Below are 15213 nucleotides of genomic sequence, written 5' to 3'. Positions count from 1 at the left end.
TGGCGCCCAGGGAGCTGTGAGGGGAAAATCCTGTCGGTCTTGGAGCGGCGACGGCAGAACCGGGGCCCCGAGCGGTGCGGCGGGGCCGGCGGGTAGAACGGCGGCGGCGGCGGCGGCGGCGACGTCGCCGGGTGAGGGCTCCAGTGGGGGCAGGGATATGGCGGGGTTGCGGGCCTGAGACAGCGGGCCCACCCCACACAACGGCGGGCGGGGGCGGGCGGGCCGCTGCCGCTGGGCCCTGGAGACCTCGGGGCGGCTCCGGAGCCGAGAAAGACCCAGGGCTCGCACGCCCCCGCCCCCTGGGTGGGGGAGGGGCGGTTTGGGGATTCGGGTGGGCACGGCGCGCGAATGCGCGCTGGTGGGCGCGCGCGGTCGGGGCTGTTTATATGCTCGGGGGCGCGCGCGCTGTGCGGCCCTCCCGGTGCTCGTGGCCGCTGACGTGCGCGTTCCCGACCCGGATATCTCGGCTCCTGGAGTTGCAGCCCGTCGGCCAGAGCGGCTTTCTGGGACGCGCGCCCCGAAGTCGGGGGTCGCGGGCAGGCGCGCGGCCTGCTGTTGGGTGGCGGCACCGCTGCGCGGGCGCTCAGGACACCCCTGCTGCGGGGAGGGACGGCGGGCGGGCAGCTTGCAGTTTGGAGAAGGTTGTGGGTTGGACCCTTCCTGCTCAGGTGACGTCCCCGAACCAACGGGGCCTAGGCCTGAGGAGAAACCAACCTGCTTTGCGGTCTGGCTTGCGGCCCCGCTCCTCTGCGAAGTGGGCGAGATTGCTGGCTCTCTAAGAATGAGGTGTCCCGAGGCCCATGTGCAGGGTGGGTACTTGAGAGGGTGCTACCCTGATTCTGAAACCGAGCTCTGTTCGTCTGTGAGGGCAGCGAACCCCTTCGACTTCCTCACCTTGTTTTGATGCTTTGTGCTGGAGAGAGAAGGCAAATCCTAAAAGGCCCTTCAGTGGTATTTGTTTTCTTGTCATTAGAAAGTAATTCTTCATTAAAGCGCAGTTCTTAGACGTCACCTCTGTGCGCTCCGTAAGGGGATCCACGTCTGTGGACGCTGTGAAACTACCCAAGCTGTAAATTGCCACTTTAAATCCTGAAATGCAGCCTTTTCCTCTGTTTGGTTGGGAGGGGCTTACTTGTACTCTGTTAGGTTAAAGGGCCCGCTATTGCTCAGCCAAAAATTTGCTCAGAACGAAATTGAACAATCTGATAATCAGTGCTTTGCCTTCTTTTGTAAGTCCGAAGATCCCCAGCAGATCTGAAATCTGCCTGCAAAAGTCACTTTTGATACAGGATTTCAATCCTTTTCAGCTTTTTTATTTTTTTAAATCCCAGCACTGTGTTCTGGTGCCAGGGGAGTTCTAGATTTGTCCAGAGAAATAGGTACTTCTTTTTTCTAAGACAAAATATGTGCTAGTTTATGTTTTATAGTCTTGCTTCATTAAATTTAAGGAAAAAGAAACTAAGTGGAACTAAAATTAGCAATTAAATTTGAAAATGGTGGGGGTAGAAAACTACTTAAAAATACTATATTATTAGAAAACTCCTAATATACTGTTATTATTTTAAGAACAAGCTTAAAATTTAAAAAGAAGCTGAGGATGGAAGGAACTTCTTTGTTCTGCCTTCTTTAGAATGTTACGGGTCTTAAGAACTCAGGACAAGCACCAGAAATGCGTGCAACATGGTGACTGGTGAGTTAGAATTATTCATATGCTGGAAATATGTGTGTAGTTTTTTTCCTGGTAATATTGAAACGTTAGAAATCCTGCCAGTCATTCTGGGTGCTGTCTGCCAGAAATTAGTAGGTGCTGGAAAATTGAATATGTGGGAGAACTGCATCTTTGAAGCCAGCCAGTTTGCTGCTTGAACAGTTCTTTTAAAATGTAAGTCAGTGCAACTTTCAGGTTTTAGCATGACAAGGCATCAGCTTTTCTAAGGATCCAAATGGTTCAAAGACAAGCAGTCAAGTTTATCTAGGATACACTTAAAATATTAATACACCATTTAGGCCTGCTTTTTCTGGAATTTTTAATCGTTACGTTTGAGGTCTGCCTTTTAAATTGGTGTCTGTAGATAATATTTTTTCATAAGCTCATTAAGATTTCCCTGTTAAAAGATGTCCTGCTTCCAGTCCTCTGTGATGAATAATTTGTGTACCTCTCCATGAATCTCTGCCTTTCCACAACCCCTTTCCACTTATGTTGCCATTTTAAAGGAAAGATCAAATTGTGGTTGAAGTTTTATGTAAATCTGAATTGCTCCAAAAGGTAACCAAAGTTAGGGGCTCTGGGTGTGGCTATCCTCCATCATGACAGCTTCAGAATCAGGGATTTCTTTCTTCAAGCTTGCGTGCCTTCTTTTAATTTAATCAAGTACAAGTTTGTCTTTGATATGCCATGCTTCTTGCTTGTGTACTTTTTATTTTAATTTAATTTAATTAATTAATTTATATTTTTTATTAATTAATTTATTTTTGGCTGCGTTGCGTCTTTGTTGCTGTGCGCGGGCTTTCTCTAGTTGCGACGAGTGGGGGCTACTCTTTGTTGCGGTGCGCGGGCTTCTCATTTTAGTGTCTTCTCTTGTTGCGGAGCACGGGCTCTAGGCGTGTGGGCTTCAGTAGTTGTGGTTCGTGGGCTCTAGAGCGCAGGCTCAGTAGTTGTGGCGCACAGCCTTAGTTGCTCCGTGACATGTGGGAATCTTCCTGGATCAGGGCTCAAACCTGTGTCCCCTGCATTGGCAGGCGGATTCTTAACCACTGCGCCACCAGGGAAGCCTGCTAGTGTACTTTTTAAATGACCACCGTTTATCTGTAATGGTCTTTTATTCCTCAGCGTCAGAATGAAGTGTTATATGAACACCTGTTCTTTTCAATTTCTTTGTAGGTGGTTGCCCTGCATTTTGTTCCAGAGGTTTTAAGTCCTTTCCAGGCTTCACTTAAATGCTCCACTAGTTTTTTCCTAATTGTCACATTGGATTGTGATTTCTAATTGTAGCTGCATGAAGAAATGATAGATTAACCCCTTGCTTTGCTGAAAAGGGGAAAAGAATGGTCCTTTGTTGTCACACTTTAGGCTAGGGCAAAACTGTAGGTAGAGCTGGTGGAGTGTGTCAGAAAGCTCTTTTTTGCATGTGCGTTTGAAATATCTATCTATACATATTAATTCAGTAGATCTGTATACAATTTAATGAAAAATTATAAAGTGAACCACTGTGTAACTAGCACCTCTTCAAGAAATAGAACAATGCCAGCACTTCTGAACACTTCATGGGTCCCTTCCTGGTTACAGCTTCTCATTCCCTAGAGACAATGACTATTCTGAATTCTGTGATAATCATGTTCTTTGTTTTTCTTATTACTACCTTCGTATCCCTCAACAACCTAGTTTTATTTAATTTTGAATTTTATATAAATGGAGTCATGCTGTTTTGTATCTTATTCTAGCATTGTGCTTGTGACATTCATCCACGTTGTGTGCAGCTGTAGTTCATTCATTCCAATTTCTGTATAGTAGTCTGCTGTTTGAACAAACCATAATTTATTCACTATTATTGATAGACATCTAGATTCCTTCCAGTTTGGGGCTATTAACAATGCTACTATGAACATTCTTGGTTAAGTACATTTGTATAGGTGTGTGTCATGTACATATAGGGATAGAATTTGCTGGGTCATATGGAATGGACGTTTTCAAACTTCACTAGATAATGCAAACAGTTGTGCCAGGTTACAGCTCATCAGTTATTGATAGGAATATGAGTTTAAGTTTCTGGTTGAAAGTGTATTGTCCAGAAATAGAACCATGGTGAAGATGCCCCTATATCAGGGACTTCTCTGTCTAGTGAAGGCATGGGGCAGATGGATGTCCTAATGGGATAATTTCTATCACAAACCGTGTGGTGGGTTAGTATCTTTAAGAATAGAACTGTTTTCTCCCCATCTGCTTCTTTGAAATGACTCCTTATGTTAATTAGGACAAATGTGACTGTGACTCCTTAAAATGGAAATTGATGTTTTTTTCATGTGAATGTGTTCTTCAAACCAGAACTAAGCTATGAGGAACCATTGCTAGTAGATGGGAGCCTTAAGAGGGTCCCAAGAGCTTGACCATTGGGTAAACAGGAAGAGGTAGGGCTCTGAGGCAGCTCCGAATGGCTTCTCTTAGTTCATCACATATTCAAGACCCACCCTGCAGAGTTGCATGGGGGCTGGGAAGAGGTAGCAGATTCGAGGGGACCCAAGAAGGGATGACTCCCCTGAGTACTTAGGCCTTCCCTTAGTACTGAAATAGGAAAAAATTAGCAAAACAGAAATGTAATAGATTGTTGTTTTGGAGTAACCTTTTCCTCTTGTGTACTAGAGATAAAATAATTAGAATAATGATAACTTTGGTATACTGAGGGCCTGCTCTTTGTCAGGCACTGTGCTAAGCTCCAGTAGAAGGAAGTACAGGGGAAATAACCAGTAAAAATGTGTGCGGTTGTAATGAAAATTTCCTAGGTCTGTTGGTGGGGGGGTTGGTTTGTCTATTGTTTTGCAAAGCAGCTATGCTTGAAGTATTCAGAAGCAAATGCTTGGCTACAGACTCCACCCCAAAGAGCCCCAGAGTGTTTTCCCCTCCATTTCTGATTCCCGGAAATTGGGAGTACTCAACTATCCCTCCAGCTTCATGTTTTTGAGAAGTATTTTAGTTCATCAGTTTACTTAATGCTCCTCACTGATTCTTTGACTTGGGGCTAATTAAGAATCTTTGGGGGTTATAGAGTGTAGTTTCATTAAGTTTATCCATTTTTCTTTCTCTGTTACCAAGGCTCAGCCTTATGTATCTGGTGAGCAACATCTTGAATTTAACAGCCTTTATTATTATGCAAGCTTCTGTTGCTTGATGGTTTTGTCTTTCAGAATTTCAGATTTTGAGGGAAAAATCAAACTATGAACAACCTGAATTGTTTGTGTGTCTGTTACTGACTGTTATTGTGGTATAACCACTATGCAAAAAGGATTACTTTTTAACTCTCTTTTTGGTTTAATACAAATTGCAGAAAATACAGGAGTGTATTAAACAGGAAGAAATTTAAGTCCTCTGTTATTCCATACTACCCAGGCATAACTGCTGTTATGCCAGTTTTTTTTCTTGGGTACATAATTAAACCATACTGGGATATATAAATACAATTGTATTGGCCTCCCCTTTCCCACGTAATGTGTCTTCTGTGTCACTAATTTTTTTTTTATTTTAAAACCAAACGTTTTGTTGGGGGAAGGTGGATCTTCTAGGTATTAACATGCTTTTTTTTTTTAAGTTACTGTATTACAGAAGGATCTGTTGAATCAGAGAAAAAGCTGGGAAGCAGACCTTCTTTATATGAATTTGATATACAATCAGTGGCATTTTAAATCAGCGGGCAAAGAAATTTCAGTAATTCAGTAAATGATACAGGGTTGTTGGGTCTTTGGAAATAAAATTAGGCTTTTACCTCACACTATGCAAAATAAATTCTAAATGGATCAAAGCATAGTATAAATAATTACATTGTAAATTTAAAAATTGTAAGTGAATGAGTTTATGGTAAAGGCAGACTTTTTCTGAGCATAAAAGCAAAGGAAGAACGTATCACCACTATTGAGAATATGTTTAATTTTTTTCAGTGTTGTCTTTTACTCACTGACTGGTCTCACATATTTAAATGTATGTCTGAAGCTTCCCGCCCCCCTCCGGCAGCACTTTTGTGTCAGGTCAAATGCTGACTTAGTGTGCTTTCATTATTGGGATGTGTCAGTCTGGTAGATACTGCCAAGTGAGCAGGTTAAAAGAACAAGAAATGAAGCCTTGTGTATAAATGAGCAGATTGGAATATTCTTTCAAATTGGCCTTTTCCGTTATATATTTTTTAAGTTCTCCATTGAATTCATTATTTGTTAATATTTAGCTTCCTCTGATTTAGTGGTTCTCAGATGATTCTGTGGACTTGTACAGTCAGTGAAGAACCTCTTGGGGGCTTAGTGAAAGGAAAAAGCAATGGGAATTGGGTAGTAGTAGCTTCTGCTTAGAGCCAACAGTAGACTGTAAGGTTGGAGCACTGCAGAAGGTTTTATAACTTTGGAGTCTCAACTACTTAAAATACATGGCTAGCTATAAACCAAAAGGTGATTTTGTCATAGGATATTTCAAATATTTTCATAAGAACAGAGGAGAATATAGTGAACCTGTGTATGAACCTTTATCAATGTTTTCTAAGTTTTATAGAATTTTCCCTACTTAAAGGTGTGTGGTCTTTTCTTTTTTTGATGAAAACTTAAAAGAATGAACTTTGGGGCTTTATAGCAGATACTTTTCCAAGCTTTTATTCCATTCTTTCTGAGAACTGAATATCCATCCTATTTGCCATTCTGCTCAGGAAATAAATTTATATTTGGACTATTCTTGTAGTGACTGTTTTGAATGTAGTATTCTAGAAGTACTGACAAGTAGGATTTATTTGGAGCAGAATTGTTTTTATCATCTTTGGAACCTTGATTTTTTAAAGATTATTTTTCTTTTTGGCTGCGCCAGGTCTTAGTTGCAGCACGCGGACTCTTAGTTGTTTAGTTGCGGCATGCGTGTGTGATCTAGTTCCCCGACGACCCCTGGTCGATCACCGGCCCCCTGCATTGGGAGCGCGGAGTCTTACCCACTGGACTTACCAGGGAAGTCCTGGAACCTTGATTTAAAAAAAAAAAAAAAAAAGTTCTGAGTTTGATTTGGTATGAAATGCTGTGTTGTTAAAACTAAAAGATTGATTAAACAGAAGCTATACTCACTTAGCTAAATGCTTGTCAAAAATAGAGGGCATGGAACTTTAATTTCCTTATCTTACATGGTGGGAAGTCCAGAGATACTATAAAATTAGTGTGCCTACAGCTAGAGGTTTAAAGCTATGAAACTGATCATGACAAAAATTAAAATACGATTGGCAGGGGTTAATGAGAGGAAGGCGATTTAAATGCCCTAACAGCTTTCCTAGAGGACAGACCAATATTTAAAATTGGTAAATCAGAAAGAGAAAAACAAATACTGTATGCTAACACATATATATGGAATCTAAAAAAAAAAAGAAAAAAAAATGGTCAGAAGAACCTAGGGGTAAGACGGGAATAAAGGTGCAGACAGACCTACTAGAGAATGGACTTGAGGATACGGGGAGGGGGAAGGGTAAGCTGGGACAAAGTGAGAGAGTGGCATGGACAACATATATACACTACCAAACGTAAAATAGATAGCTAGTGGGAAGCAGCCGCATAGCACAGGGAGGATTAGCTAGGTGCTTTGTGACCACCTAGAGGGGTGGGAGGGAGGGAGACGCCAGAGGGAAGAGATATGGGAGCATATGTATATGTATAGCTGATTCACTTTGTTATAAAGCAGAAACTAACACACCATTGTAAAGCAATTATACTCCAATAAAGATGTTTAAAAAAAATAAAAGTAGTACTTAAAACTGGGAGTTAGTTAATTCAGGGAAGCATAAACAGTTACTTTGAAATATTTAGGTAGATTTTTAAAAGTCAGTTAAATTGTGTTTTTTCTGTTAGAACATATGAAACCTTCTTTTAATAGAGGAGGATTTTCCCTCTTTATGGTTCACTTACGTTCTTAATTTGGAGAAAGTGGTTTAAAATTTTAGAGAGGAATTTTAAACATTTAATTTAAACATTAACATTCTGAACTGTGCTATAAGAAAAAAGTGAGAGTTGTCTTGCAGTCTTTCACAATTTTTGGCCACTCATAAAACCCCCTCCTTCCTTAAAAAAAAAAAAAAGAACCAGAGGTCACAGCATACTTAGGTGTTTTGTTTTGTTAATTAATTAATTTATTTACTTTTGGCTGTGTTGGGTCTTTGTTGCTGTGCGCGGGCTTTCTCTAGTTGCAGTGAGCGGGGGCTACTCTTCGTTGCGGTGCGTGGGCTTCTCATTGTCGTGTCGTGTCTTGTGGAGCATGGGCTCTAGGTGCGCAGGTTTCAGTAGTTGTGGCACATGGGCTCAGTAGTTGTGGCTTGCGGGCTCTAGAGCTCAGGCTCAGTAGTTGTGGCGCACGGGCTTAGTTGCTCCACGGCATGTGGGATCTTCCCGGGCCAGGGCTCGAAACTGTGTCCCTTGCACTGGCAGGCAGATCCTTAACCACTGCGCCACCAGGGAAGCCCCTACTTAGCTGTTTTTACTTTTCATTTTATACCTTGCTCTATTATTTGAACAGTTTTTCTAAGAAAGTAGATGTGTTACTTTTACCCTCCCCACCAAAAAAAACAAAGACGACCGCTCCCCCCCCCCAAAAAAACTAGGTGGAATTCTACACTGAAGACTGAAGAAAGCTTGTTTCTAGGAAGAAAAATTGGTATAATTCTGCTTTGTACTTAATATCAGACTTCAGATGAGGCTTAAGCCTCCTTGATTACTGAAACTTAAAAGAGTGAAGGGAAATAAGGTCACTAGGAAGATTCTGTGGACTGCCTTTACCGAGCAATATTTGTGTGAAGGTTTTCTGGTTCTGTAAACTTAACTTGCAGTGTTTCTTTGTATTTGTGCTTGGTCATATTTATCTTCTCCCAGATTTGAAGCAGAAAAAGTTTTTTGGTTTTTTTTTTGCATGAGTTGCATGATTCTCTATACTTTTTAAAAAATTGCTTTGATACAGTAGCTACGATTCTAGCACAGACAAAATTCAAGCAATCTCTAAGTATTTTACATGAATGCAACTAATTATTGAAGAAAATTAATTTGGGGAAGTGTAAATTTCAGGTGCCCTCGGCTCTTCTTCTATAATGGAGGTGAAAAACTGAAATATGTGCCAACGTGGTAGAGAACTGGTTAATGGTTGTTCACACAATCTCTCCTTTGTCCCTTATGAGCAAAAGGGTGCATGTAATTGGATATTAGAATCACATATTGTGAACTTTGTATTATTAGTGGGTCTATATTATGAGAGATGCTTCCTTAAGAGGGAACTTTCAATTGTGATGCTGTTATCAGAGGGAAGCTTTGACACATTCTGTGCCAGTGTGGTTAGTGACTGTTTGTTGGTCACCTATGCTGGAGTGGCCTGCTCTGAGTATGAAGTGCTTGTCCTTGATGCTCCTCCTACTCTATGTGCCATGGATATCATTGATAGCTTAATCTTGAAGTCTCATAGAAGGCCTTCTAATTTTCTGTCCTGAGAAAGATAACTGAGAGCCTCTGCAACGGAGAGAAGGGAGAACTGGGCAAGGGAGATGGTTAGAAGAGAGGTGACAGAGGGACAAACAAGTGTTAAATTTCCAAAGACAAGAGGCCATCAGCAGCAGCTTCACCTTGCACTCACTCCCCTGACCTGTACTTGCCTTTCTCTGTACTCTCTTGGTGCTTGGGGGTTTCCTAAGAGGTGGAGGCTTTCCCGAGAGTAGTGGTCTAGGCATTTTAGACAGGATAAGGTATATGTAGTATTCTTTATTTATGGAGAAATATATTTACAGTATATTATGGGCATCATAATAAAAGGTTTATTGCTGGGTCTGTTCTCTTTGAAAGTACCTGAATATAATTTGTATACTATACTTAAACAGCCTGCCACAGAAATATTGCTGGTGTCAGTAAATTAATAGCAGTAAGGTTCATATTTTTCCTTTAGTCTCTTGCCCTGGATATATAGGGCTTCCCCCCCCGCCAGGGTATAGATTAACTATTTACGAGGGAAAAGCATAACATTTTATGGTTGTAAGTTATAGATGTTACAGGAACAGAGTCATAATCCTTTTTGTTCCACATTGAATTCCAAGTGCAACAGATATATACAAAGTATCTACATGTATCAGCCATTCAGAGAGGACCAGGACACAGTCCTGTCTACTAGAATTTAGAGCCAGGTGGAAGATATATGATTACACACACACCTTATATCTGTTAACAGAAGACAACATCTGGGCAGTGAAAGAGAGACTGATATTTCTATTTCTAGTCAGATGGCTCAAGGAAACAAATCACTTTTCTAGACATTTGAGATTGACTGAGAGTCTTTTTTTGGCAAAGAGTTTCACTTGGTTTGTGTTACTTTCATATCCTGCCATTGCTTTTGTCCTGGAGGTGGTACTGGTCAAGAGAGTATGGTATGAAAGCAGCAGTGACAGGGCACTCAGCAGTTCATGGATAGATCGCATGGTTGTCTCCCAGCTGATTGAGAGCTACTATCCACCCTTGCAGATTAATTCTTTTTTTTTTAAGTTTTTATTTTATTTATCTTTTTTCGGCCGCGTTGCGTCTTCATTGCTGCGCGTGGGCTTTCTCTAGTTACAGGGGCTATTCTTTGTTGCGGTGCGCGGGCTTCTCATTGCGATGGCTTCTCTTGTTGCAGAGCATGGGCTCTAGGCACAGGGGCTTCAGTAGTTGCAGCACGTGGGCTCAGTAGTTGTAACTCTCAGGCTCTAGAGCACAGGCTCAGTAGTTGTGGCGCATGGGCTTATTTGCTCCAAGGCATGTGGGATCTTCCCGGACCAGGGCTCGAACCCCTGTCCCCTGCATTAGCAGGAGGATCCTTAACCACTGCGCCACCAGGGAAGTCCCCAGATTAATTCTTAAGGTAAATACCCTGACGAAAAACTTGCAGAATTGATTTTTGAAGTGACCTAGTTATTTAAGGTACTATTCAATTTTCTCCCCCCACTTACCTTTAATAGAATTAGTTAATAATTATGTGGCACTGTATATATGTCAGGTACTTTTCTAAGTGCTTTACATATATTTAATTCTCAAGTCAACTTTTCGACGTAAATGCTATTTTAATTCCTATTTTATAGACAAAACTAAAGTTAACTGACTTGTCCAGGGTAACACAGCAAAGGAGAGTTCCAGCTGGGTTTTTTTTTTAAATAAATTTATTTTATTTATTTTTATTTTTGGCTGCGTTGGGTCTTTGTTGCTGCGTGCCGGCTTTCTCTAGTTGCGGCAAGTGAGGGCTACTCTTTGTTGTGGTGCGCGGGCTTCTCATTGCGGTGGCTTCCCTTGTTGCAGAGCACATGCTCCAGGCGCGCGGGCGTCAGTAGTTGTGGCACGTGGGCTTCAGTAGTTGTGGCTCACGGGCTCTAGAGTGCAGGCTCAGCAGCTGTGGTGCACGGGTTTAGTTGCTCCGTGGCATGTGGGATCTTCCCAGACCAGGGCTCGAACCTGTGTCTCCTGCATTGGCAGGCAGATTCTTAACCTCTGTGCCACCAGGGAAGCCCTCGAGCTGGGTTTTAAACCCAGGAAGCCTGGCTCCAAAATCCATGCTTTTAACCAGTAAGCTATGCAGCAAAAGAATGTGAGCAGTATATATAGCAAATGGGATTTTTGGTGTTTCTGGTTGGAAATGAACACATCCCTTGTCTCCAGGATCTTGCCACAGCTAGGTGGCATACGTTTCCCTTCACTGTAAAACATAGTTGGCAGTGGAAATAGAACATGTTGGTAGGAATCCTGGCTCCTACCTTCCTTGGTAGTCCTCTCTGATGGTCACAGAGCAGTGTTGCATGTGACTTTTATTGTCCAGTGCTTGGCTCTGCAGAGAAGATGGGATTGGCCTAGTGCTGGGTGGAGAGTGTATTTGCAGCTCGTTTCATCCATTACTGTGACACATGCTTTTGTTTTTTGTTTTCAGTGTGATAGTTTGATTTAAGAAATGTTTGTGGAAACAATTTTCAGATGCCATTAACTGAAAAAAAATAAGGTTATTTAATAAAATCTTACTTTGGATTCCAGATGTATACAACTGCCCTGAATATTCCACACTGATGCAAGAGTGATTGCTCTGTGCATTTCAGTATGTTAAAACAGTGGCATAGTTTTGACTTCTGTCCATTTATTTTATTTCTAGGAACCCTAAGGACTCTGCAATATGAATAATTCTCTGGAGAACACCATCTCCTTTGAAGAGTACATCCGAGTGAAGGCGCGGTCTGTCCCACAACACAGGATGAAGGAATTTCTGGACTCGCTAGCCTCTAAGGGGCCAGAAGCCCTTCAGGAGTTCCAGCAGACGGCCACCACTACCATGGTGTACCAACAGGGTGGGAACTGCATTTACACAGACAGCACCGAAGTGGCCGGGTCTTTGCTTGAACTTGCCTGTCCAGTCACCACCAGTGTTCAGCCACAAACCCAGCAAGAACAGCAGATCCAGGTTCAACAGCCACAGCAGGTTCAGGTAAAAGGGAGATAAGTGTTGGTGCATCCTATTGAATAGACTTTATTTGCCATCAGGGTTTTGGTTAGTAGAGCATCACGTCTATATACAGATGTCAGAGATTATTTTCACCAAGGGGAGTGTTCTGTTTTTTTTGAAACATTTTATCTTACACAAGGGCTTTCATAGTTAACATAGACTAAAAATATTTGCAACTACTGTAAACTTAAGAGGCTACAGATACTTGCCATTTGCTTTGGAGAACTGAACAGTATAGAAATTAAGAGGTCTTTTGGGACTGGATTTGGATGTGTCACACTGTGTGTAACTGAAGCTCCCCTTCTGTCTGTGTCACCCTGAGCAGATCAAGAACATAGGAGGGCTAATCTTACCTCATTACTAAAAGCATGATATTTGGAACTTTTTTTTTAAATGGAAAGGCTCTTATTCATGTAGTTGTATGGTTCCATGATTCAACGTCACCTGTAAATTTCTAGGCCTTCATTTGATATTTATAAGCCTCAAGAAATAATGCTAATTGATAATATGCTTACTGAAAGAGGAGAAACTTAATACATTTGCCGAGAAGGTAAGTTTTCCTCTTTAGGGGTCCTTATGTGAAACTAAAACTATCCTACAGTCACAAATGCTGCTTTCTTGCTACTGTCTATTGTGGTTGCATTTCACTTTGCCCTCCATGACTTCCACCAAGAGACTGGAAAGGGAGTAGAACATGATGGAGAGGCAAGAGTGTGAAGAGGTACGTTTGGTGAGGTAGAAGGTTTTGCCCCTTAGCAGTGTAGGTGAGTATATTGGAAGGACCTGGGCTTTGGAGTTGCATTCCTGGGTTTAAATTTTTTTTTTTTTTTTTGCGGTACGCGGGTCTCTCACTGTTGTGGCCTCTCCCGTTGAGGAGCACAGGCTCTGGACACGCAGGCTCAGCGGCCATGGCTCACGGGCCTAGCAGCTCCATGGCATGTGGGATCTTCCCGGACCGGGGCACGAACCTGTGTCCCCAGCATCGGCAGGCGGACTCTCAACCACTGCGCCACCAGGGAAGCCCCCTGGATTTAAATTTGATCTGACGTTTTATTTCTTGATATTTTCTTAATCTTTTTAGTGCTAGTTTTTTCATCTGTCAGTAGGGATAATACTATTTAGTGAGACTGAGATAACAAGAAAGCATCTGGCATATGGAGGGATGCAGTTGTTTATTACAGTCTCTATAAGGAAGGAGGGGTACAGGAAAGGCACAAAGATAAGGCCTGACTTCAGTTGAAGAAATTTTTCTTTTTTTTACTGCTTGGATCTTCTTTTTCGTAAGATTAAACTAGTTTGGGATTTGAGTTTAAAGTGTTTTTTTGAGACTTTACGTTCAAGATAGCTAATTGAGATCACCTATTAGTATCATCATTTTTCCCAAACCCCTTGTAAATGGAAGAAAAAATAAAATAATAAATCCATGAGATAGGTTCAATATGGTGGACTCATAAGAACACATATTTTCCCATCCTCAGTGACTGAAAAGATACTTAAAAAATTTTTTTTTCTAGCAGTGCTGGGAAAAAAAAATGCCATCAAAAAACCACTAAATCTTAACCTTTAAAAATTGTGAATCATGGGGCTTCCCTGGTGGGGAAGCCCGCAACGGGAGAGGCCACAACGGGAGAGCTCCACAACGGGAGAGGCCACAACAGTGAGAGGCCCGTGTACCGCAAAAAAAAAAAAAAAAAAAAAAATTGTGAATCACTATATTTTACACCTGTAACTTATAAAATTGTACAGCAGCTAAACTTCACTAAAAATAATAAATAGGGAATGATTTTTTTTTTTAAACCCAGTAAATCTGAGGAATTGCTGCAAGAGAGAAAGCAAACAGAATCAGGTGATAGAGGAATTCCTCTAAGAGAGAAACTTTTAGGAAAGGTGGAGCAGTTCTCAGGGTCCCCTAATCCGAGAAGTAAAGAATACAAAGAGTAGAAGGCTCCTCTGGGGACCCATGTGTTGGGAGTTGACCAAGGACTTTAAAACATATACACACTCATGTGTCTGTATATATTATGAGTAGATACCAGGTATAGGATGAAAATGGCTCTGCTGATCAATGAGGAAAGGATGTATTCCATTAGTGCAGTAAGGCAGTCTACTCCTCTTTTGGAAATAGATACCTCTTATAATACAGATAAGGTCCAGATGGGTTAAAGGTCAGATAACAAGAAAACAATGAACTATGAAAAGGCAGTATAGAAAATTTTTGTAATTTTACGTTGTGGAAAGCCTTCCTAAGGAAAGAAGTAAACTCTGAGATAGCTTTTCCCAATCTTTTTTTACCCTGAAAGAATCTTTGAACTATTTTCAGGTCTCAGGGGACCCCTGCATAAAAATTACTATATTTACAGCCCATGGAATGTTAGCTTGATCAGCAAGTGGTATAATAATTCAATAATAATTATCAGTGCTCTTTTGGTAAGAATCATATTTTTTTTCTATGGGTCTACATTTTAGCCAACCTGTTAGGCTACTTTTTTTGTTGGTTTTTTTTGCTTTTTTGCTTTTGTGGTACACGGGCCTCTCACTGTTGTGGCCTCTCCCATTGCGGAGCACAGGCTCCGGACGCGCAGGCTCAGCGGCCATGGCTCATGGGCCCAGCCGCTCCGCGGCACGTGGGATCTTCCCAGACCGGGGCACAAACCCGCGTCCCCTGCGTCGGCAGGTGGACTCTCAACCACTGCGCCACCAGGGAATAGGCTACTTTTTATGTGTGGTTCCCTTTCCCACACAGGTTATCAATTTTAATTCAAGTTATTTGTGTAGATAGAGGAAACCTCATTTTTTTCCTTTAAAAAAAAATTTCCTAGTTGAGGGGTTTTTTTTTTTTTTTGCTTTATTCAAGTAGTTCTAAAAAATCTTACCTCAAATTTCTACCGTACAAGTCGCCGAGATATGGTTTGTGGTATATGATATGTGCAAGAGTAGTTTTTATCCCCTTTATTTAAAATTAAAAATGACCTTTTAGGGAATTCCCTGGCGGTCCAGTGGTTAGGACTCCACAC

At 41.7% G+C, this 15213-nt stretch overlaps 1 protein-coding gene across 1 annotated transcript in view; it reads left to right on the top strand.

Annotated features, from left to right (window-relative positions):
* QRICH1 (glutamine rich 1) overlaps positions 1-15213 on the top strand; it is a 54824-nt gene continuing 39611 nt past the window's right edge. The window contains exons 1-2 of the mRNA XM_082663996.1: positions 1-131; positions 11852-12181. Coding sequence (XP_082520122.1) covers positions 11873-12181 — 309 coding nt within the window. The 5' untranslated portion in view covers positions 1-131; positions 11852-11872. The remainder of the gene's footprint in view (positions 132-11851; positions 12182-15213) is intronic.

This window comes from Grampus griseus (assembly GCF_964374135.1).
Source record: "Grampus griseus genome assembly, chromosome: 10".
Lineage (NCBI taxonomy): Eukaryota > Metazoa > Chordata > Mammalia > Artiodactyla > Delphinidae > Grampus > Grampus griseus.
Note: the sequence above shows the minus strand (reverse complement) of the source record. Positions and strands in the feature narration are given on the sequence as shown.